This window comes from Lactuca serriola, chromosome 5, assembly GCF_051521515.1.
Source record: "Lactuca serriola cultivar US96UC23 chromosome 5, Lser_US96UC23_V15, whole genome shotgun sequence".
Classification (NCBI taxonomy): Eukaryota; Viridiplantae; Streptophyta; class Magnoliopsida; order Asterales; family Asteraceae; genus Lactuca; species Lactuca serriola.
The window spans coordinates 310,980,613-311,003,665 of record NC_136412.1 but is presented as its reverse complement, the minus strand read 5'-3'; the positions used below and the strand labels follow the sequence as shown (position 1 = coordinate 311,003,665).

At 35.1% G+C, this 23,053-nt stretch overlaps 2 protein-coding genes and 1 long non-coding RNA gene across 5 annotated transcripts; 2 read left to right on the top strand and 1 right to left on the bottom strand.

Annotated features, from left to right (window-relative positions):
• Nucleotides 1–5,772: 5,772 nt before the first annotated feature.
• LOC145054925 (uncharacterized) lies at nucleotides 5,773–8,269 on the top strand. Of its 2 annotated transcripts, XR_013685009.1 has the most exons (4): nucleotides 5,773–5,965; nucleotides 6,074–6,219; nucleotides 6,329–6,550; nucleotides 7,915–8,269. It is a non-coding gene; the product is annotated as an uncharacterized LOC145054925 (long non-coding RNA). The 2 variants fall into 2 exon arrangements; XR_013685010.1 differs by lacking the exon at nucleotides 6,329–6,550 and having other exon boundaries at nucleotides 5,781–5,965.
• Nucleotides 8,270–8,667: 398 nt separating this feature from the next.
• Nucleotides 8,668–11,493, top strand: LOC145054923 (putative nucleobase-ascorbate transporter 10). Its single transcript, XM_079003189.1, has 13 exons — nucleotides 8,668–8,719; nucleotides 8,813–8,910; nucleotides 9,018–9,194; nucleotides 9,284–9,384; nucleotides 9,466–9,541; nucleotides 9,650–9,709; nucleotides 9,816–9,997; nucleotides 10,075–10,171; nucleotides 10,277–10,363; nucleotides 10,461–10,519; nucleotides 10,615–10,706; nucleotides 10,958–11,115; nucleotides 11,200–11,493. Exons 1-13 carry the CDS (start codon nucleotides 8,668–8,670, stop codon nucleotides 11,404–11,406), a joined length of 1,446 nt encoding a protein of 481 aa, XP_078859315.1. The 3' UTR covers nucleotides 11,407–11,493.
• A 125-nt stretch (nucleotides 11,494–11,618) lies between these two features.
• On the bottom strand, nucleotides 11,619–13,295 carry LOC145054924 (ABSCISIC ACID-INSENSITIVE 5-like protein 2). Of its 2 annotated transcripts, XM_079003190.1 has the most exons (4): nucleotides 13,132–13,294; nucleotides 12,055–12,972; nucleotides 11,904–11,975; nucleotides 11,619–11,800 (listed from the first exon to the last, which is right to left on the bottom strand). In XM_079003190.1, the coding sequence occupies exons 2-4, from the start codon at nucleotides 12,853–12,855 to the stop codon at nucleotides 11,720–11,722; spliced, it is 954 nt and encodes a 317-aa protein (XP_078859316.1). In that variant the 5' UTR covers nucleotides 12,856–12,972; nucleotides 13,132–13,294; the 3' UTR covers nucleotides 11,619–11,719. The 2 variants fall into 2 exon arrangements, with proteins under 2 accessions (XP_078859316.1, XP_078859317.1); XM_079003191.1 differs by having other exon boundaries at nucleotides 12,055–13,295.
• Between the last annotated feature and the right edge of the window lie 9,758 nt (nucleotides 13,296–23,053).

Below are 23,053 nucleotides of genomic sequence, written 5' to 3'. Positions count from 1 at the left end.
TAACATTTCAGTCTTAGTAAAAACTGATAAGAACTTTGGGCTTCCTTTCAGGACAAACGGTCAAAAAATATTGTTAACTTGAAGCCTAAAGTTTTTGTTTTAGAAGTAGCTAAAAGACTTATATTTTTGTTCTTTAATGTTATCTTGAGATCATGATATTCAAAGCATAACATTTATAAAAAATTTGAAATCCTTTTCAACATATGAAAAAAAACAATGCTTTTTTAGTTAAACATATAAACTTTTTGTGGTTCTTATTATTTCACTGGAAGTTTTTTTTTCATATGTTAAAAAACGATTTCAAATTTTTTATAAAACTTATGTTTTGAATATCATGATGTCATCTTGGAATATATGTAGTTGTGCCTTAGATTGATTTTTTTTTAAAAATATTTGGAGTATATGTAGTGCAATAACAACAGATCACTCTTAGCAATAAATATTTTGAACCAATATATATATATATATATATATATATATATATATATATATATATATATATTCCAAGATGAGACCATGATATTCATGACCTCAAAACAAACTTAAAAAAGATGGAAACTTAACCCATGTTTTGTTTCAAATGTTTTACCTGGTGCTTAATGTATACTTTTAGGAATATCAAGAAACAATTGTTAAAATACAATTACTTAGTTTATCTATTTAACTAAAAAACATTTGAATGTCATCATTTTTACCATAGAAACAACCTAAGATAGCATTTAACAACAAAAATATAAGTCTTTTAGCTACTTCTGAAGTAAAAACTTTAGGCTTCAAGTCATCAATATTTTTTTGACAATTTTGCCCTCAAAGGAAGCCCAAAGTTGTTATCAGTTTTTACCAAGACTGAAATGTTAATAATAATGTACACTTGAAGAGAAGCTTAATGAATTCTCTTATTGAAGAACATTAAAAATGCATGGGTCATTGCTATTGATTACTTTCTATCAGAAGCACAAACAATTACAGATAAATAGTTTTTTAGCTTGTCAAAAACTAAAGATGCAGGTTTGATTTTTTTTCTTTTAAATGACTTAAAGTATACACGACTAAAATGAAATTAAGTTCCATTTCTTTTTCCTAAAATAAGAATGGGAGGCAGTGCACTAAAAACAGTAGAACCGAGACTAATCAAGCAAAAAATCAAAATCAATTAGAGACAATATATGACATACCGAAATTTCATACAACAGACCACAGGCGATTGGTGGTGGCAATTTAGAGCAGACGTGGTTGATGACATAAATTCAAAATCCTGATTTCTTGGACAGGAAATCGTCGGAAATCTCAAACCCACAAAGTCGGAGACATCGCTCAAAGAACACAAAAGATCAGAGAGGAGAGGAATCGAACCCTAAAATCATAATGAAATTGAAAGAAGATACAACATACCGAAAATTTTCACTGCTACACAGTACAACCGGTTGTTGGCGGGCGTTTGGTGGTGGCAATACAACGCAGGTGGTTGTTGTTGAGAGAAATCGAATTCCTAAATTATTGGATGAGAAGTTGTCGGGAGGATCAGAAAGAACAGAAAGTGAACATAAATTGAATAGAAATTGAACACAAAATCATAATAAAACATACCAAAATCTTCACAGCAACACAGTACAGGCGTTTTTTGTTGGGTATTTGGTGGCGACAATATTGCGTTGGCGGCTCCTGTTGAGAGAAATTGATTAGTGGTGGCAATACAATGCAGTCGGTAGTTCTTGAGAGAAATCGAATTCCTAAATTATTGGATGAGAAGTTGTCGGGAGGATCAGAAAGAACAGAAATTAAAGAGATGTTGAACAGAAATTGAACGGAAAATCATAATAAATATACCAAATTCTCCACAGCAACACAGTACAGTCGTTTGTTGGTGGGTATTTGATAGCGGCAATATTGCGTTGGCGGTTCCTACCGAGACAAATTGAATTCCTAAATTCTTGGATGAAGAAAGAAAGTCGTGGAAATGAAGAAGAAAGGGGTGGAAGAATTTGCAAAGTGATGGCGGTGGGTTTGTGGGTTACGAAATAAGATGGTCAAAACTTCACGGGACGATATAGTCATTATGTATAAATTAAAGTGGTGAAAGTATGAAACTGTACAAGTACTCTGTTCACAGAAGTATTGATTTTCAATATATGTATATAATATATATTAAACCTTCAAATTTTTAATTCTTTTACTTTCAAACCTTATCGCTAAAGTTATTTATTTATAATAATATATTAAAAATATACATTTTTAACAACCTTTTATAAATAATACTAGTTTATAACCCGTGGGAACCACGGTTACAAAATTATTAAACTTGTAAAAAATTCAAAATTATTAATAATTTATTTTATATAAAATTTTAAATAAGTTATTAATTAAAAGATATTTTTATTAATTATGTAAAATTATAATCATTGATTCAAATAAATATGTGGAGTTAATCTCTATACTAATAAAAGAGTAGTCTTTTTGCCAAGTGTCATAATATTAGAACTCCTAATTAATATGATACCACTTGTCATTCTATTAATTTTCTATTTTAAATTCATTAAACCTCCTAATTAATGTGATGTTATTTGTCAATCTATTTATTCTTTATTTTAAATTTTAAATTTTATATTATTGTTTTCATTAGTTCACAAATAAAAAGAGTCTAATATATATGATAAATTAATTCCACATATTTATTTGAATCAATAATTATAATTTTACATAACTAATAAAAGAATCTCTTAATTAATAATGTATTTAAAATTTTATATAAAATAATTGATTAATAATTTTGAATTTTTTACTATGAATATTTAATTAATTTTGTAACCGTGGTTTCCACGGGTTATAAACTAGTTTTCCATCTACTATAATAAATGAAGGTTTTTTTTGCCACATGTCCTCTTCTCATTCATTTGGACACATGACATTTTCTAGAATTTTTAAATTTTTTATTTTCCACTTGTCATTTTATTGTATTTTTCATTTATTAAATTAAAATTCTACATTTAATGTGTAATCTAATATATATAAAGTATTTATTAGAAAAAGTTTATATATGTAATGTATTCAATACATTAAAGTCTCATTAATTTTAATAATTCAAATTTTCTCATTTTTCTTATAAATTCAAACTTTTCAAATTGTTAAAATTTTATATATATTTTTTGTAATTAAACCCATGTAATACATGGGTCTCACACCTAGTATATATTAAACAAATAGAATCACATTAATCAGGAGGTTTAATCAATTTCAAATAGAGAATTAATAGAATGACAAGTGGCATCATATTAATTAGGAGGTCTAATATTGTGACACTTGTCAAAAGAACTACTCTTTTATTAGTATAAGATTTTTAAAGTAAAAAAATTCTCGTAATTGCGTCCAAAATAATAGACACTATGAAAGAGAAAATTTGAATTCGTGTTCATATCGTGACATTATAAATATAAAAATATAAAAATTAAGCAAAAACAAAGGAAAATGTTTCAATCGTTATCTTTTTAAAACTATCTCTACCTATTTTCTCGTATGGCCATAGGATGTTCCAGAAAAAACTTAAGTAATTTTACTGAATTACCATCTACCCACCGTTTACTTAAATAAAACTTACATGGTTTCTAAGAAATACCAAAATTACCTTTCTTAATCATAGCAGGGGGTGGTAGTGGTGGCAATGGTTGTGGACAAGGTGACGGATGTGGTGGCGGTGGTAGTGACAACGATGATGAAGGTGGTGGCAAGGATAACGGTGGCACTGGTGGTAGCAGGGGTAGTGATATTGTCATATTTATACATGTTTTTAGGCAATATTTAAGTACATTTTATTTAATATTTTGGTTATTTGCATGGACTAATAATACTTATAAGGTTAAATTGTATTTTGCAGCCAAATTGTAACGCCTCGTTCCTGGTATGCAATTATTTAAATTATTATAGTTCTAGTTGAGCTACTCGATTAGTTGGTAGCCCTAACTCGTCGAGTAGATGGCAAAAAGGACGCGAGATTTAAAGAGTCAACTCGGCGAGTCCAAGCATAAACTCAACTAGTAGGTCTGCCATAGGGAAACCCTATTTTCGGGGTCTTGCACCCTATTTAAGCATCATATTTAGCCTCCCTTCCAGTTTTATCACCTCTCAACCCTACTCTCGAAACCCTAATCAATCTTATGCATTCTTGAGCCATTCTTCCTTGTATTTGTGTGGTTTGAAGCTAGGAGAAGGAAGGCAAAGAGTGAAGACATCAAAGGAGGGCAGAAGATCTAGAGTTCTTGGGTCATCTTAGACTAGTTAAAGGTATAAAGCTAATACCTTGGTTTCTATTTGAGTTTCATACAAGGATTTCCTCACTCGAGTATCAACAATCAGTTATACGAGGTGAGTTTCCCTTCAGTAGGAACGAGTCTAAGGCACTTATGACTTTTGATGGTTTATGATTTTAATAATGAATTGAAAACGAAAATTTTGGGTCATATTTTTGGGATGTTTCACAAATAGAAGACATTTTGAAGAAAATGGACTAAAAGCGTCAAAGAATGGAACTTTGGAGGATGAAGACTTGAAAAAATAAAAATCCAGCAAAAACACGCTCTCACGACGTGAGTATTAAAGGCTTACGACGTGAGTTGGGACATTCCAGAAGATAAACATCGCGGATCAGGAATCCTTGTCGAGCACGGATATCTAGTGAACTCACGACGTGAGACTTACTTGCTTGATTTGATATTAGATTGCTTTAACTTCTTATTTTGTGTAGTTAGTGACCATTAATTGCATGAATTTGAATACCAGTCACATATTTCTCATTTTGTCGCTCTAATGCTCCAACATACCGGGAGCAATGGGATATGCCTAATCATAAATGATTGTATAGTATAAAGGTATAATCATATAGGATTATACATGTTTATATGTATATGCCTAATCATAAATGATTATATATATATATATATATATATATATATATATATATATATATATGTTCACAGTTTGAGTAATCATAAATGATTATGACAGTCGGTGGCAGAAAAGATGGTTGTGACAGAGGTGGCTGTGGTATAAGTAACGAAGGTGACAGTGGTGGGGTCGGCTAGTGTCATGGGTGGTGGTAGTGGTGGTGGCGGTGGCGGTTATGGTGGTGGAGGAGAAAGGAATGGGTGGCGTTGTATAATTATTTATGATTATACTAGGCCTGCCACGCCGTTACGTCGGAAGGTTAGAGCGGCAGATGTGAAATACATAGCAGAGGTTGAATCTAAAGATCTATATTTTATTTTTAATGTCAACAGAATATATATATATATATATCATTACTATATATAAAAACCTTAATTTTGTGGTAGCGCGTAGGGCGCATGCGATGGTTTTCAAGAGGAGCACACGTCGTTATGTTGAAGAACAAATGATTTTATGTGGATCGATGCATCTTATCCAACGCTTCCTGAAAATGATGCAATGAATCGACACGACCACCTTATAAAAACCTTTTTTTTTTGCCTCTAAAATCAAAATCACACGGTTCCAACACGACTGCCTGACCAACCCGCCGATCTATGCAATTTATCATTACGTCGACTTAATCTTTCTTCGCTTCTCCTTCAAAGTCTACTGTTTGGCTTAGCTTTTGCCCAAAAGTCATTTTTGGAAAAGTTATAAAAAATCAGGATTTTCTGACTTTTTCAAAAAATTCAATTTCCCTTTATAAAAACTTCAGAAATAACTTTTAAAACAAGCTTTGCCAAACATCTTTTACTTTTTTTTCTTTTTAAAAAAAAAAAAAAAAAAAAAAAGCGCCAAACACCCCTACGTTCTACAAATTGATCTACTGATTCCCCATCTCCTCCAACAATATTCTGGTGACAACACGTCAGAACGACGCCTATCAAATCGGCGACAAAGGGATTCTGGTGAGCCAACAAATAATTTTCCAAGGCTTCCAAAAAATGATGCATTGAATCGACTCAACCTCGCTTCTTGAGGATAAAGGGTATATACATAACACCCTCTCTCCATTGAAGATCACTCTGTCTCGATTGCTTTTCAGTTTGTCGTACGCATTATCGTTAATGTTTTATTTATTTATTTATTTTGGCAGGGTCTTAATGGAGATACTCCAAGTGGGGCAAGTTCAAGCCGGGGAAGATGAAGAATTTCCCGTGGTATTGGTGGTCTAAAGGGTTTTTTGAACAATTGGTAGATTTTAATTGATTTATTGAAATCAATGAAGGAATTGATGGTCAAGTAAGATTTCATGCTCTTCTTATTCTGTAATTTTCATTTACGTTTCTTTTGAAACCCTAGCTTTGATGGGTTTGTGATGTTTTTTCTCTCGCCAAAATTACATTTACAGATGACGCCACGCAACGTAACTTCCGAACGGCCATTAACCTCGAGTCACAAATCACATCGCCTCATTTTTCTCTGCGCCTCATTTTTCATTTTTGTTTCATCACATCTCCTTTTCGTTTTTAATTTTAAACACTGAGTTTGGACTCCCCGATGATTGATTCTTTACAAAACGTTGGTTCTTCAATCTCTGATCAAAATTGTGTTAAAATTGGAAGATATAAAGGTAGATTAAAAATGTATTCCATTTTCTTTCTGTTAATGATTTGCGTTTCAAAAATGGCAGCGCTCCAAAATTTTTCCAATACGTCTTCCATGGATTTGTTTGGATTTGGAGATAACTAGGATTGAAGATAGAATATTTTCTACTAAGTTCTTCTTTTTTGATGGACTTGCACTTGGGGTGATAATTGGAAAAGGAAACCTAACAATGACTCCAGAAAAATTGCTAGATTGGTTACTTCAGAAATCTGAAAGCGATTTTGATTTTTAGGGTCACATTTTTTGTTATGTTATTGATGTAGAATACAAACCTAAGAATAACATTTGATGGTCATTAAACATCATCTTCATCGTGGATTTGCAAATTCATCCATTTAGCACTCTAAAAATAACGCATGATTGAATTCTTTATTAGTTAAATTGAACTTCAATTATTACTGAATTTGATCGGATTAAAAAGATCAGTGGAACTGAAGTTAATTTTCATTAGTGCAGCCCTAAAACTGACAAACTTTATTGTTTTTGGGCATAATATGTAACTATGTTAATATTTATGGACTAATTATTAAAAAAAAATAGTGCCCCCCCCCCCCCCCTGGCCATATATAAGCTCCACCAATGCTTATTGGGAAAAATTGAATGAAAATTACTTTTAATCTTTTGATTTTTCTAGAAACTTTTTAAAATTACAGATAATCCACCACACTAATAGCAAGTAAGAAACATATATATTTTTTATAATAAAACTCAGCCTAAAGCTTATAACAAACATTCCCATCACCAAATTCGATAAAGAACATGGAATCCTAACAAAAATTTCAGAAAAGGTACATATCTAGGAAATGGACCTTCTATTGATGCCATTTTGGGCAGAATTTGAATTGAACTTTATTGACTGGTATTTTAATTTGGTAATAAGGTTCATTGCTGACTTTTATTTTTAATTGATGATAACATATTTTTTGATTTGTCAATAATGATTTTGTAGCGTAAGTGGAATATTTTTTTTATATTTTTAGAGTGTATTAATTGACATGGTTTGTCAGTTTTCATTTGCAGCGTTATGAAAGAGATTTTTGAATAATTTAACAACATAAATGAATCAGATCTACGCTTATCCAGCTTTTGAATTTCCTGAGAAATACAATCTCTTTGTTTTTTCTTATGAGATTTTAATGTTTGGTAAAAAGTTAGAATTTGGCTGAAAAAGCAGTGAAGAAAATGAAAAGGTTGACCTTCTAATTGAGCAACTTAGCGACTCAGACCAAAAATGTAGTACAGTGAATTACATTTTCTGTTTCTGGTTTACTTGATTGTTTGGATAATTGTTGTGTGCATGATATGGCTTAATTTTCATTTTCCTTGTAGGTTGCAGCAATAGCTTCCATATCGAAGCTTCTACTTCAGAGTGGTCTGAAACTAGGGATGCTGAAGTTTCAACTGCCACATGCTTTTCAAAGAAACATTAAAGAAACACGGAGATCTTTGGGCTAAATGCAAAAAGCAGCAACGTTTTTTTCATTTGTTTATGTCTTGTTATGTCATTCTACTTTTAATCATCTTTTCCTTTAATATATAGCAGTAACTGTCGTATATCACAATCAATTCATTCGTGTGTATTTGGAAGTGAATTCGTGCATTTAGAATTACCCCAATTTTATTTGTCATGTCATAAAGAATGTTAAATGCAAGTTATAAACTTGATATTAATTGGTTGATGGGATGTTGCTGGATTTTATAAAGTGATAGAAGTTCAAATTTGAATCATCACCTCTAAACATATACAGTAAAGTAACTGAATTTCTTATGATTTCAATCAATTCCATATCTCAGAATTTAATACTAATGAATCAGTAACGGTAAAATTCATACAAATTTGGTTCATCATTAATTTCAAGTTAATTACACACAACAATTCAAGAGTATTTCTTCTTCATTTTGAGCCAATTATATACACAAAAACATCGTCTCTTTGTTTAAGCCACAACAATGTCTAATAATCAAGGCCAGGGAGAATCCAGACATAATCAAGGCCAGGGAGAATCAAGACAAAATCAAGGCCAAGGAGAATCCAGACATAATCAAAATGCACCTAAGCAAGAGTTGCAACCACACCCAGTAATGGAGCAACTTTCTGGTGTTCAATATTGTGTTAATAGTCCACCTCCATGGAGTCAGTAATCATTCTCTTCTTGTAAATCTGTAGAATTCTAGACATTCAAAAAAGATAGCTGATAATTCTTGTATATATCTTTTGCAAATGTAGAGGAAGCAGTGTTATTGGGGTTCCAACATTACGTTTTGTCTTTGGGTACGACTGTGTTGATATCAACCATGACAGTTTCTCAAATGGGTGGTGACAATGTAAGTAATTAGTTACAAGTATCCATTTATATCTGATTATCAATTATGAAACATTACATTCAATGAAGAAATTACAAGTTTGAATCTTGTTGAATGAATCGATCCAGGCTGAGAAAGCCAGGGTGATTCAAACGCTGCTTTTTCTTTCAGGATTCAACACATTAACGCAAACCATGTTTGGAACTCGATTGCCATCTGTTGTTGGTGGATCACATGCGTTTTTAGTCCCTGTAATCTCCATAATTCATGCTAAAAGATATCGTATGTATCAAGAACCTCATCAGGTACATCATCTTATCAAACATATTGACTGTTTTTTTTCTTCTTCTTCTTCAATTCTAATGGTTTAGTTTATTTGGTGTGTTGGAAAAAGAGATTTGCACAGACGATGAGAGGAATACAAGGTGCTCTTGTCATCGCCTCAGCTTTCCAGATGATTCTTGGATTCCTTGGTTTGTGGAGAAACGTTGTAAAGTAAAGTGTTTGATGTTAATTACTCAATTTACTTATTGTATGTTTGTTTATATTAACTATATATGTGTTATGTATGTATAGGTATCTTAGCCCTCTTTCGGTTGTTCCTCTTGTTACTTTCACTGGACTTGGCCTATACCACCTTGCTTTTCCCATGGTAAGATCCATTTCTAGTTCTCAAAAAGATAATAATTGGGATGAAAGAAAGAAAATAACTTTATTATTATTATTATTATTATTATAATTTTACTTTTTCTTGTTTTAGTTGGGAAAATGCATAGAAATCGGGCTTGGGGAGTTGGTGTTGATAGTCCTCATCTCACAGGCAAGTTCTAGTTCTGGAGAAATCAGTGATAATATTTAGTTATTAATATAAAGAAAGTCAAACTAACTTTGTATATATGCATGATCATATTATTGACTTTTTGTAGTATCTTCCTCCATATATGACCTCCAAGAAGCCAATATGTGATCGTTTTGTAGTGTTGTTTTCTGTGTCGATTGCATGGACATGTGCTGGAATTTTGACATGGAGTGGTGCATACAACAAATCTACAGACACTTTAAACACTTGTCGAACAGATCATTCTGGACTCATACATGGAGCTCCTTGGTATACTTTTATTCAAAACTTGCGTTGTATTTCTTAGTGATGTTATTGTTATAAATGACTAACTAGTAACTACACAGGATCTATGTTCCTTATCCATTTCAATGGGGTACTCCTACTTTTGATGTTGGTGAAGTTATCACCATGATAGTTGCTTCTTTCGTCTCTTCCATTGAGGTTTAATTAAATTCTAGATCTCCTCTACCTATGTCTTTAATTTATTATTTTTTTAATTTCCTAAATGCATGCATTGGAAAAATTAATCTTTTTCTTCATGTGTAGTCAACAGGCTCGTTTAGTGCATCAGCAAGATATGGAAGCGCCACTCCTGTGCCACCTTCTGTTTTGAGCCGTGGTATTGGCTGGCTGGTATATATATATACGCATTACAAATTTAATTGAGATTAAAATAAAACTAAAATAATACTTAAATAATAAAAATAACACAATTTTTTGTTGTTGTTAGGGAGTAGGGACTTTCATCGGTGGCATGTGTGGAAATGTTACTGGATTTGCTGCATCCATGTAATGACAACAACTTAATGATCTTGTGAACTTCCATATTAACAGTATTTAGCCATTTTTTCCTTTTATGAAGCACAAAATCCCATGATTTGTAGTGAAAATTCTGGTGCATTGGCTTTAACTAGAGTTGGGAGTCGACGTGTGATTCAAATATCAGCTGCTTTCATGATCTTCTTCTCAGTCTTTGGTATCCCCACCTTCTTTCCTTTCATCAAAATTTGCTTTCAGACTAATTAACTGATAGTTGTTTTCCATTCAACAGGAAAGTTTGGAGCTTTTTTTGCTTCAATACCTTTACCAATCTTTGCAGCTTTATACTGCATCTTGTTTGGTTGTGTATGTATGTCCCACTTCCTAATTCATCACTACTATACATTTTCATATCCAATTATTTATCATCAATTAATTAATACAAGTTATTGTTAAATTTGAATGCAGCTTCTGTAGGTCTAGGCCACTTGCAGTTCTGTAATCTCAACAGTTTCAGGACCAAAATCATATTAGGCCTTTCTTTCTCCCTTGGACTTTCACTTCCACAGTTCTTTCGAGAACATTGGGTCTCCAATCATGGCCCCATGCACACTCATGCAAGATGGGTATGTTTGACTTCATATCTTTTACATTTACATAGGCCAATTGATATCAGTATCAGTTAACAGTGCATATAATTTGGTTTGCAGTTTGATAACATGGTATCGGTGGTGTTGATGTCACATGCAAGTGTTGCAGTGATGATTGCAATGATATTGGACTGCACGATTACTCATGGGAAAAACGAGAATGGGAAAGATTGGTGGGAGAAGTTTACAGTGTATGGAAAAGATGTTCGAAGTGATGAGTTTTATAAACTTCCATGGAAACTTAACAAGTTATTCCCAGCCTTATAATTCATATGTTTCTAATGTTTGATGAATTTTTGTAATATGACCTTTTTTTCCTTTCCCACAATATGAATCAAATTCAATTTCTTCATTGTCCAATTTTCTTTCAAAAAAAATTTATATAACTCAACACTACTAGATACGCCCAAAAGTCTTGTTGAAGTTACATATCCATGACATATAAATATGATACTTTGATGAAAAAGAAAACTAAAAACTAAGACTAGCAAACATGAAACATGAAATCTGAAGTAGTCCCAATAGGAGAAAGACATGAAGGTTTGTTTGTTTGTACATATAATGTTTGACATGAAGAGTGTTAAAAAGAAGCTGAGGTTGTTCTTCTGAGTTGATACTTTGGTTCAGGAGGAGGTACACATGGCAAAACGTTCTCTGCCTCCTGCAAACAGATATTAAAATAATCAACAAAAAAAAAAATTCGCACATATTCATGATTTTGATTAAATTCTAGTTTTCTTTTCTAAAAAAAAAAAAAGAGATACCTGCTCTCTTCTGAGTCTTTCATTTTCCTCTTCCAAACGTGAAACTTTGTTCTCCAGTTCATGGGTATAAGCCTATTTAAGTTTATAGAACTTTCTTATAACATGATAGTATTTCTAGGATTAAAAATAAATATAAATTTGGAAAGCATACCTGTTTTCTTGCTCGTGAACGTGCAGCAGATTCCCTGTTCTTGATCATTCTTTTTTGCCTTCTTTCCACAGTCTTCTCCATCACATCTCCAGATGCAACTCTTTTCTTGCCAGGAATTTGTGTATCAGAAAGAGTACCCATCAATGGAGACATTGTCATCTGAGTATCAGAATAAGCAGTCTCCATAGGAAGTGGCTGTTGAACTTGATGATGACCTGGCATAAACACATGTTGTGGCTGCTGTTGAATTGGCTGGATCTGATACTGCTGCATCCATTGTGCCTGTTGTGGATTGATATTTTGTTGGGGCAATGGAATTGATTCAACTCCTGCAACAGAAACTGGATTCTTCTTCTTCTTCTCGTGAGAAGATTCTGCAACAATCCCTGCTTTGGCCAAGAAATCCTCCAGTGTCATCTCACCAAGGGTTGGTTGTTTCTCTCGTGTAGTTTTCCTTTCAAGATTGTTATCATTACTAACGCTACTATGAGTAGTATTCTTCTTCTTTTGGATATCTTGCCATAATTCATCAACAGTTTTCTTGCTAAGATCTGGCATGGATGATGTGTGTTGATGTACAGGACCTTGATTAGATTCAGCTTCAGCACTCCAAACATTCTTGAGAAGCTCATCGAGATTCATACTACTCAAAGGTTTCCCTAAATCCCCTAATTGTTGTTGAACCTCATCCAATGTTAGGTTATACAAAGGGCCTTGTTTTGACAATCCGTCGGATTTAGGATGTTGGGTTCCACCATTTCCACCACCACCACCATGCGATCCCATGGTTCGAGTCCCCATAGATAAAACCCTAACCTATATACACTAATCAATTTCTTCGAAGAGATGAATTTCAAATTCCGAAATGGAAAAATCGATCCCTTTTCCTCTAAACAATCGAAATCCGCGACTCCTTACCTGCGATTGAAAATTCGAAAGAGAAACAACTCAAATCTGTATGATTTGTTAGCGGAATTCGAACTAAAGTTCATGAATTCTATTCGACCTTCCTAATTCAAGATAATCGGCGTTGAATGAGGAATTGATGATACAAACCGAATTGGAGGAAAAACTAACCAGAGATGCAAAATTTTGAAAAGGGGGAAGAATCATGGGGCTGGTAAGATGGATTTAGGCTCTTCTTCCATGCAGCAGAAGCAGAAGCAACATATGTTCACCATTTTCTTCCATAACAAAACATTTATTCCAGAGAAACCAGCAATCTTAGAACACAAGTGATTAATTATATACTCTAATGTAATAAAATAACCAAATTCAATCATACTCCCGTTAAATAAATAAATAAATACAAAATTACATAAACACCCATAAGTTTTTTTAAAAATTACAGTTTTACACTAAATCATTTTTATACCTAACCTGGAAGTTTTCAAGATTTGTTGCATGCATCCGTCGTTTAGCAGAATTCACCATTCTCAGCGGTTACCAAGCTGATGTGACATCAAACGTGTCATGTTAAAAACATTTTTACCCCCGTTTAGCAACGTTATGTCTTGAGAAGCTAAAAAACCAACTTTGCGTACCTCAATGGAGCTGGAAACCTTGGCTTTTTGCAAGTAATTATTAACGTAAAATGGGGTTTAATAGGAAATGAAGGCTTACAGGGTGGTATAGTTTCAAGAGTGAGACAAAAAGTTGGGTAATTGAAGGTGTTTGTTGAAGAAATACGTGCACATATATATTATTTTGTCATGTAAGATACAATTTTTTGTTCTTTCATAATGTTGTTGGTGTTAATAATGTGTGTTTGGACCGAAAAAACTGATCGGAATCGGTACGGTTGGTACCGCATAAGGTATTTCGGTCTGGTTATCAGTTATGCATTTGACTCTTATTCAGTTATCGGGAAAACAAAGTTCGATATTACCAAGCGATTCCAAATAACAGAAACCTGTAATGCAACAATTTGTATTCTGTTTCTCTTATGCTTCTATTCATAGTTGTAAAATGTCTCTATACCTATTTCACATTAAAAGAATATGTTCATGCCCTCCCTTTTGTCTTTTTTTTTTTTTTTTTGTTTCGAATCAGTTTAATGATGATGTGTATTTTAATGACAATATCATAGTTCGTCTACAACGTAACTTAGAAGAAACATATGTTGCAAAGTGCAACAAAAACGATGAAGTAATGTTGAACAAGTTTAGATTTTTAAACATGCTTAGGATTTTGATTTTAATCATATGACTTGTTCTCTCTAATTGTCTATGTAATCATAAATGCAAGCTATAGTAACGATCATGTAACTTCCCAAAAACCGAGATAAAATTTCCATTTTTAAAATCCAACTAAAAGCTACAATTGTTTGCAAAACATTGTTTCCAAAGATAATAATCACATATCAGCGTGTCCCAAAATCAAATATCATAAATCAGGAGGATGTGCACGATTACGTCTTTGCTTTCCCCCGATCATGTACTTGAATCATAAAACTTAAAATGTAAGTCAAAACTTACCGACTTCCCCCAAAATACCACACAACAGAACATATACAAAACACATACTAGGTCCACAACCTCCTGGTTGGATTACCCCTGGCCCACAACCTTCAAACAAAACATTGTTTCCAAAGATAATAATCACATATCAGCGTGTCCCAAAATCAAATATCATAAATCAGGAGGATGTGCACGATTACGTCTTTGCTTTCCCCGATCATGTACTTGAATCATAAAACTTAAAATGTAAGTCAAAACTTACCGACTTCCCCCAAAATACCACACAACAGAACATATACAAAACACATACTAGGTCCACAACCTCCTGGTTGGATTACCCCTGGCCCACAACCTTCCGGTTAGAATGTCCAAGTTTGTTGGCTTACAACACAAAGTAATACATCCTCAACCCAACCACACTATGTCGACATATGCAACACATAACATATAACCAACAAACATATAGTCATATAGATCTACCAGTATAATACATACTCAACATAACATCAATATAGTATACCAGGATACATAATCCAGTGGGTCGGTATTGGTGTCATCGACCCACAAGTACAGTGAGGAAAACTCACCTCACAGTCTAACGAAATAGTTGAACAACACATCGCTCTGAATACAACTCTACCAATCACCTTTACAACAAACAATGACCAAACCTTAGACTACAGCTCAAAATACCCAAAATACCCCTAGGTCAAAGTCAAAGGTCAAAAAGTCAACCGAGTTGACTCAGGTTGAGTACGCCCAGCGTACTCAGCATGTACGCTTAGCGTACACACAATCTAGATATGGAGGCTTAAGGGGGTACATGCAGGCGCGCATCGTACTCAAAAGTACGCCCAACATACTCTTCTACCAACCTTTCCTTCTAATAAGAGCTTAATCTAATAAGTCTTTTCGTTCCAAAACCCATATCTAGTCCCAAATAGTGTTCTAAACCATAAAGTTTCCAACTTTATGATCTTGCACGGCTATTAAGTGCCCAAACCTTAAAACCCTATCTTCTTAACCCAATAAGACATTATAACCTTTGCATGGAAGGACTAGAAGGGCCAAGATCACATTTCTATCACTCTAGACACTCTAAAACGTCCAAAAGGACAACACATTTGGTCTAGAGTAGCTCATACTCAAATAAACCAAGAGTATGTGGCTAAAAACCACAAAACTCCATAACTACCACGATCTAATGAAATAACCAACAAGTTCAGAGCTTTATACCTTTACACAAAGCTTAAGGGCAAGATGCTTCTGGATCCAAAGAGGTCTTGAGCTTCTAAGGTGAATCCACTTCCTTCTTCCACTTTCAAGAACACCAAAAACACACTCCAATGCTCAAAATGCTCACAAAGGTGGATAAGGGTTTGCAATATACGAAATGGTGCTGGAGGCTGATGAGGGAAGGAGTCCGGGGAGTTAATGATGCTTAAATAGGGTCCAAAACCTAAAAACTAGGGTTTGGCCTTCGGCCACATATGCCTAGTGTACAAGGCTAAAAGGCATCTTCCTCATTAATCCACCATGGGACTAATTTTGCAATAAATTTCATGCATAAGGGTCAAAAATGTAATTTGCCAGGATTATGAATGTTACAATTCTCCCCCACTTGAATCAGACTCGAAGTCCGCTGCCGCGAATACCTTAGGGTTGTAACATCCGGATTTCTAGGTATCATAATTTAAATATTTGTTTTTGAGATGAGAAGAGGGACTCAACGAGTTGACGCCTAAACTCGTCGAGTAGGATCGCGACTGATGTCGAATTAATGAATGGACTCGACGAGTCGGAGAGTCGACTCGACGAGTCCGCGTTGTTGGCAGAATCCCTAAATCTTTGGTCCTGGTCCCTATTTAAAGGCACTTATGGCCTTCAATTGCGGCTACCTTTCCAGAAGAGAGAACCCTAGTGAGTTCGAGTGTGTAGAGTGAGAGGAAGAGCTATCTTGAGTTATTTTGTGTGATTTTGCAAAGGAGGAGAAGAGTTCCAGCAAGAAGGACCAGAGGAGGTTTGTGTTCTGAGTTAGTCAAGCAAGGAGCTTCATTTTGAGGTACCAAATTGAACCCCTCTTCTTCCCTATTGTGTAGATTCCATTTTTGGGGTTAGGGATTAGATCACTTCATTTTTGGGGTCTTGAATGCATCAAATCCCTCTTCCTAGTTGTGTTATAGATCTGGACCTTTCTAGGTCCAGAGAACCAGAGAGTATGAAGCTGTAGTCGAGTAATCATAGGGTTTTGAAGCTAGGAAGCATTAATGGAGTTTCTATGGTATATAATGCAAGATACACCATGCATGGACACCAAGTTCAGACCTTTACGTGATTTTTGGGTGTTAGAAGGTCGGATCTATAAGTTAGAGAAACAGATCTGACCTCAGAAGGTCGTTTGAGCATTGTCATGGAGGAAACTCGTCGAGTCCATGAGAGGACTCAACGAGTCGGATCGTGTTGTTCTGCGATTCGTGATCAGTGGTAACCTGCCGAGTGAAAGGTTAACTCGACGAGTCGAGTGATGCCTTAGGAGGATTTAGAGGACATGCATGAACTCGCCGAGTCACCCCGAGTGCACTCGACGAGTCTGGTCAAAGTTGGACCGTTGACTGGAGTTGACTTTTAGGGTTTGGTCAACATTTGGACATTTGGACCATTGGAGGGGTAAAATGGTATTTTCCACTTCTGAGACATTATAGGAAGGGATTAGTCTATCCTATGAGAATCGTTGTTAATTAGAGATAAATTACTTTATGTGATTTGGCAGAGGCAGAGGCTAGATCAATATTTCGAGTTCGAGACTTTCCGAGATTACCCGAGGTGAGTCTTCTCACTATACTTTACCTAGAATGGTAACTATGTGTGACCGGAAGGTCTTATGTATTTGTATGAGTTATGTGACTTATGTGAGATGTTTACTGTGATATTTATATGTTGAATGAATTGGGTCGGAAGGCAAACAGAGTTAGGGTCGGAAGGCAAGGCAGGGCCGGAAGGTCTACCAGAGTTATGGGACCGGAAGGTCCCACTAAGACACATTGACCGGAAGGTCATGCGATGCTATAGCCTCGAAAGGCTAATATGTGAATGTAGTATTTTGGGGAACTCACTGAGCATTTATGCTTACCGTGTTATGTGATTTGTGTTTCAGGTACTAGCGAGGATCGCGGGAAGGCGCCGACATGATTTGTACACACTGACAGAGGATTTTGTAATTGAGATTATGGGATATGTTTTACTGTGATAACATTCGATACACTTGAGTTTTGAAATGATTTATATGAGATATGATATGTTTGAAAAATGACAAAATTGTTTTAATTTTTCACGTCGTTACAAGGGTAGTGCTCTCACATCTCCGTCTCGGGTTCCCAAGTCCATTCGGAACCCTTCCGATGCTGCCATTAGACCTTGACCAAAGATACCACCTTGTTGCACAATGCCTTCGTCTTCTTATCCAAGATCACCACTGGTCTCTCAACATAATTCAGGCGATCATCAACGTGAATATCATCTAAGGGAACAACCGTTGAATCATCAACCACACACTTCCGAAGCTAAGAAACATGGAAGGTGTTGTGAATCCGACTGGCTCCTCAAGAAAATCCAACCGATAAGCTACCCTGCCAACCCTGGCAATCACTCGAAACAGCTCAAAATACATGGTCCCCAACTTTCCCCTCTTCCTAAAGCGTATTATACCTTTACACGGTGATACTTTTAGTAGAACCACGTCGCCAACCTGAAATTCCAACTCGGATCGACGCTAGTCGTCATAAACTCTTATGTCGACTCTGTGTTGTATGTAGTCACTGTCTGATCTATTGATTAAGATCTGTCATCTGAAGAACCACTTTTGTTTTCCCCATGACCATGTGACCGACCTCTCCCCAACAGACCGGGGTACAATATTTCCTCCCACAGAGAAGCCCAAATGGTGGTGCACCTATACTATAGTGATAGTTGTTTTATGAAAATTCAGCTAGGGACAGTTTAGAGTCCCGACTCCCATCGAAATAGGTCACACAGGCTCGCAACATATCCTCGACCGTTTGAATGGTTCTCTCTCTCTGGTCATCAGTTTGCGGATGATAAGCAGTGCTAAAGTGAAACCTCGTATCCAGTTCCTCATGGAACCTCTGCCAACACTAAGAAGTGAACTGCACATCTCGATCAGATACAATTGAAATTGGAACACTGTGCCGAGTGACAATCTTACGCACATAAACATCGGCCAATTTCTCGGCCGAGGAGCTCTTCTGAATAGTTAGAAAATAGGCACTATTGGTCAGACGATCCACTATTACCCAAATCTCATCAAACCCCTTGGTCGTCTAAGGTAACTTGGTGATGAAATCCATGGTGATCTGTTCCCATTTCCACATGGGAACCTCCAAAGGTTAAAGGTTGTCATGCGGCCTATGGTGCTCGTCCTTGACCATCCGACAGGTGAAACACCTCTCAACATACCAAGTTATCTCTCTCTTCATACACGACCATCAATAACTAAGTCGCAAATCCCAATACATCTTGTGTTGGATTAGTGTCTAAGTCCATAACTATTTTGGTATGTACTTGAACCGATTATGAGCATGGTCCTTTTGGGTTGCCTTCACCATAGCAATATGTAGGATGAATTAAGGAGAGAGAGGTTTAAATATGATTTATTAATATATTATGAGAATAATATATTAAAGGGGAAATCATATTGTTTAATTAAAATTAGTCAAGAATTAATTTTGTGGCTAAAAGAGATTAATTAAATTTAGGGGTCTGGACTGCAATTATTGGATAATTGAGTTATTGGGCTAAGGAATGCTAAAGGAACAAGGGGTGAACGAAATTATGATGGGATCCCATCATATTTTCGTCCATGGCCTTATCCAGAAGGTTCCATGGGCTGCTTAGAGTTTAAGCTGTCCATTAGGGTTTTGACTGAAACCCTAGCAACCCACACAAGTATATAAAGGACCCCTTAGGCCCCAAAAACGTGGACAACTGATTCTCTAGGGTTTCTAGTCGTTTTTGGCAGCCTCCTTTCTTATCCTCTTCATCCAAGTTACATAAGGTGTTTGTGACTCCATTAGAGGTGCAGCACTTGAGGCACTAAGCTTTCTAAGGCCAATCCAAGCAAGGAATTGATTGTTATTGCTATATAAAAATCAAAGGTAATTCTCTAAACCCTAATTCAGTTTATAATATGTTAGATCTACGTTTATTAGTCTTGGATTCAAAGCATGTACAATAGAGAAACCTAGATCCAAGCATTAGGGTTTGTATAAGCACATAGGATTGTTTCTTATGCATAAAACCCATCAGTGGTATCAGAGCCTTGATTGGTTTCAGTTGTATGTGATGCTTAACTGTTTTGTTTGCTTAAAAACGAGTTTTTTTTGCCTCTGCCCAACACAACTCGGCGAGTCAGTATCTGGACTCGGCGAGTTGGCCCTACTCGGCGAGTCCAGGTCTGACTCGGCGAGTCAGTGCGTCAGGCAGAGGGTATTTCGGGATTTAGCTGCTGTTTTGACTTGGATTTGATGCTTAAATTGTTTTATGAAGCTAAAATCCGAATTTTATCTTAATTATATGTTTATCCTTGCCAAAACAATAGATAATTTCAAATCTTTTAAATATTGGTTGTTTATGTGATAAATATGGATTATTTAAAGTTATTTGGTAATTATCTAATGACTAAAATAAGATTAGGTCAAATGTAGATAATTATGAAATTAATTGTTTAATTTGAATTATTTGTTATTTGATCCCTAATGTTTTGAAATGTTTCAAAACTTGCCCTCAAGTTTTGGAATTTAAAAGTTGATTATAAGTTTAGTTTTGAAATGTTAAATTCTAAAACCCTAGTAATTTGAAAAGTTCGAATCACACCCTTATGGTTTTGTTAATTAATTAAAGTGTATAATTAAAAGTGATTTAATAAACCCATAAAGTTTTTGGTTTACATTTAATTAAATTAAAAGTATAATTTACTAAGTTAAACCACCTAGTATTTTAAAAGTGTAAAATACACCATATACTATATATAACATTAAAAGTCTAGTATTATATATGAGTAAACAGGCAATCTTACCGTTAGTAGGCCTCATTCACGAAGTTGGTCTATAAGGGGTGTTTAAGGAAATTGCCTATAAAATGGCGATTGAATGGGTATCCACTCTTACCCACCGCACTCTTGACTAGTGGAGGGTCGTTAGCCGAACGGGTATGATAGGACAGAAACCTTCCATTATAAGTATAATGAAGTACAAAGTAACTAAATGCTTTTTCAAATTCCCAAATCATAGTTACTTTAGAAAAAATGTGAAATTGTATGCTAATCCATAGAATTACACTTCGTACCCCTGTCAAACGTTAGTGGAGCGTGTGTGGTTAACCGGCACACTAATTTGGGGGATGACATTGGTAGCGAAGGGTGACTCGATGTTTGTCATAGATCAATGGAGCGTGTGTGGCTAAACGACACATTGATTAGGTGATAGTAGCATTGGGTGCACCACGTGATTCGTATGGTTATTCACACCTTGTTTGTGATCTTCGGCATCCCAGTCACAAATAGTAGGGCATAATCGAGATTAAACATGCCATTGAAAAGTTCAATGAATCTCAAAAGATATAGGAGTTTCAATTCATTTAAAACTTAATCTTCCTTTTCGTTTTTCATGGTGGAAATTGGTAAATCGTCATTTACCTACCTTCAAATATTTTGCAACTAGATTACAACATCCCTTTTCTAGGTTGTAGAATATTGTGTTGGATCCTAGCTTGATGTTTCATTTGGGTGTTACATCAAGAATTCTAATCAACATAACTTGAATTTTCTCCCGTTTTGTAGATGTCTGAATCTTACAATGGTCTTCCCAAATCCTTTGGAACAAGCTTTCCAAATGAAGATGACATTCCGAGATACGATCAAGGAAATGAGAGTCATGCTTCACTTCCTCCACCTCCTCCAATCGTTCTCCCTGACCCACAAGTTCAAAGGCTTGAAAATTTCAAGCTCACTCAAGCCCTTTTGGCAAGTAAACACGAAGATGGGAAACCTGTGTGTTCACACGTCTTAGAGATGAAGTCACACATTGATAGGTTAAGCATGTTGGGTGTCGAGATTTCAAGCGAGTTGGCTGCTGACTGGGTTCTTCAGTCACTTCCTGAATCATATAGTGAGTTCGTTAGAGAGTACTATATGATGGATCACGACGCGACCCTCATTAATCTCACCTATTTGCTTATAGCTGTTGAATCAACAATGATTTGGCGTGCTGGTCAAGCAAACTTGTCTGGTGAATCAAACTCCTAAACTTCAATGAACACTGGCAACATTGGAAGTGCAGAAAGAACTAAGTCTGTGATTGTCCGATGTGCTGTGCCAAAGGAGTCCATTTGCTTTTATTGCCAAGAGAAGGGGCATTGGAGACGAAGCTGCCCTAACTACCTGAGAGATCTAAGAGATGGGAGAGTCAAGACGTATGGCTTTGCTTCAGGTAAAATCCATTATCTAACTCTTTTGAGTTCCTATTCTAGATTCTTAATACATGATGTGATAAGATTACATTTTGATGTTTTGTAGGATCGAAGAAAAGAGAGGAAGCTTGAGGGAAGAAGTGAGCTGAATCTAATCATGAAGAAATGGATTTCGATCGCATTACTTGAAGAATGGATTCTTGAGCTACTACTTGGAGTTAGAATAGATTGTTAAGAAATATGTAATAACATAGTTTTTCAATTGAATTGCATTGTAAGGACAAATTTTTTCCGCAATAAAATGAATTTTGATTTTATCTTATTTATTTATCCTTGCGATGGCATGTATGAAAAAATTGATGTTTGAATGTTTCTATTATTAGCAACAATGGATTTGATTCTTAATTATGTTATTTGTGGACATATCAAAAGTTTACCAAATAGGGAGAGTTTCTCATCACCCAAGTTTCAATTGGACAGAAACTTGGAATCATGCAACGTGTATTGTATGATGAATGAAAAACTTTCACATTTCGGAAATTTAGACTAATTCTTTGACAAAGTGTCAATTGAAGTACTATGAGATCGAGTACACTAGGTCGTATGTTGATCAAGTCTACCACAAGAGTGACAAAGATATTCGTCATGATTTACTAAAGTTTAGTAAATATGGTTATACTTATAAGATTGAGTATAATTCTAAGTTAACTGAAATAGTTTCAATCAATAGCAGAACGAATAAGAAGAATCAGGAAGGCAGAAAGATAAAAGTTTCTCCATTCTATGAAGAAGGGAGAGTACCTTTTATTGTGTTTTATGATGAAGTCTTAATGATTAAGAACCATATCTCAATTGATCCTCTAAGTGAGTCTTAGTGCATTTGCATGTCTAAGAAGAGGAATCGAGAATTGTAGAAATGGTTAAATCAAAGAGCCAATCATACTTCGTTCCAATATCAAGTCTTAGAGTCATACTCCAAGATTGTGACATTGAGTGACAAGTCTTAAGTAGGTTTATAACACTCATCAAATGTGGAATTTGGAAAAGTTTTCTTATTC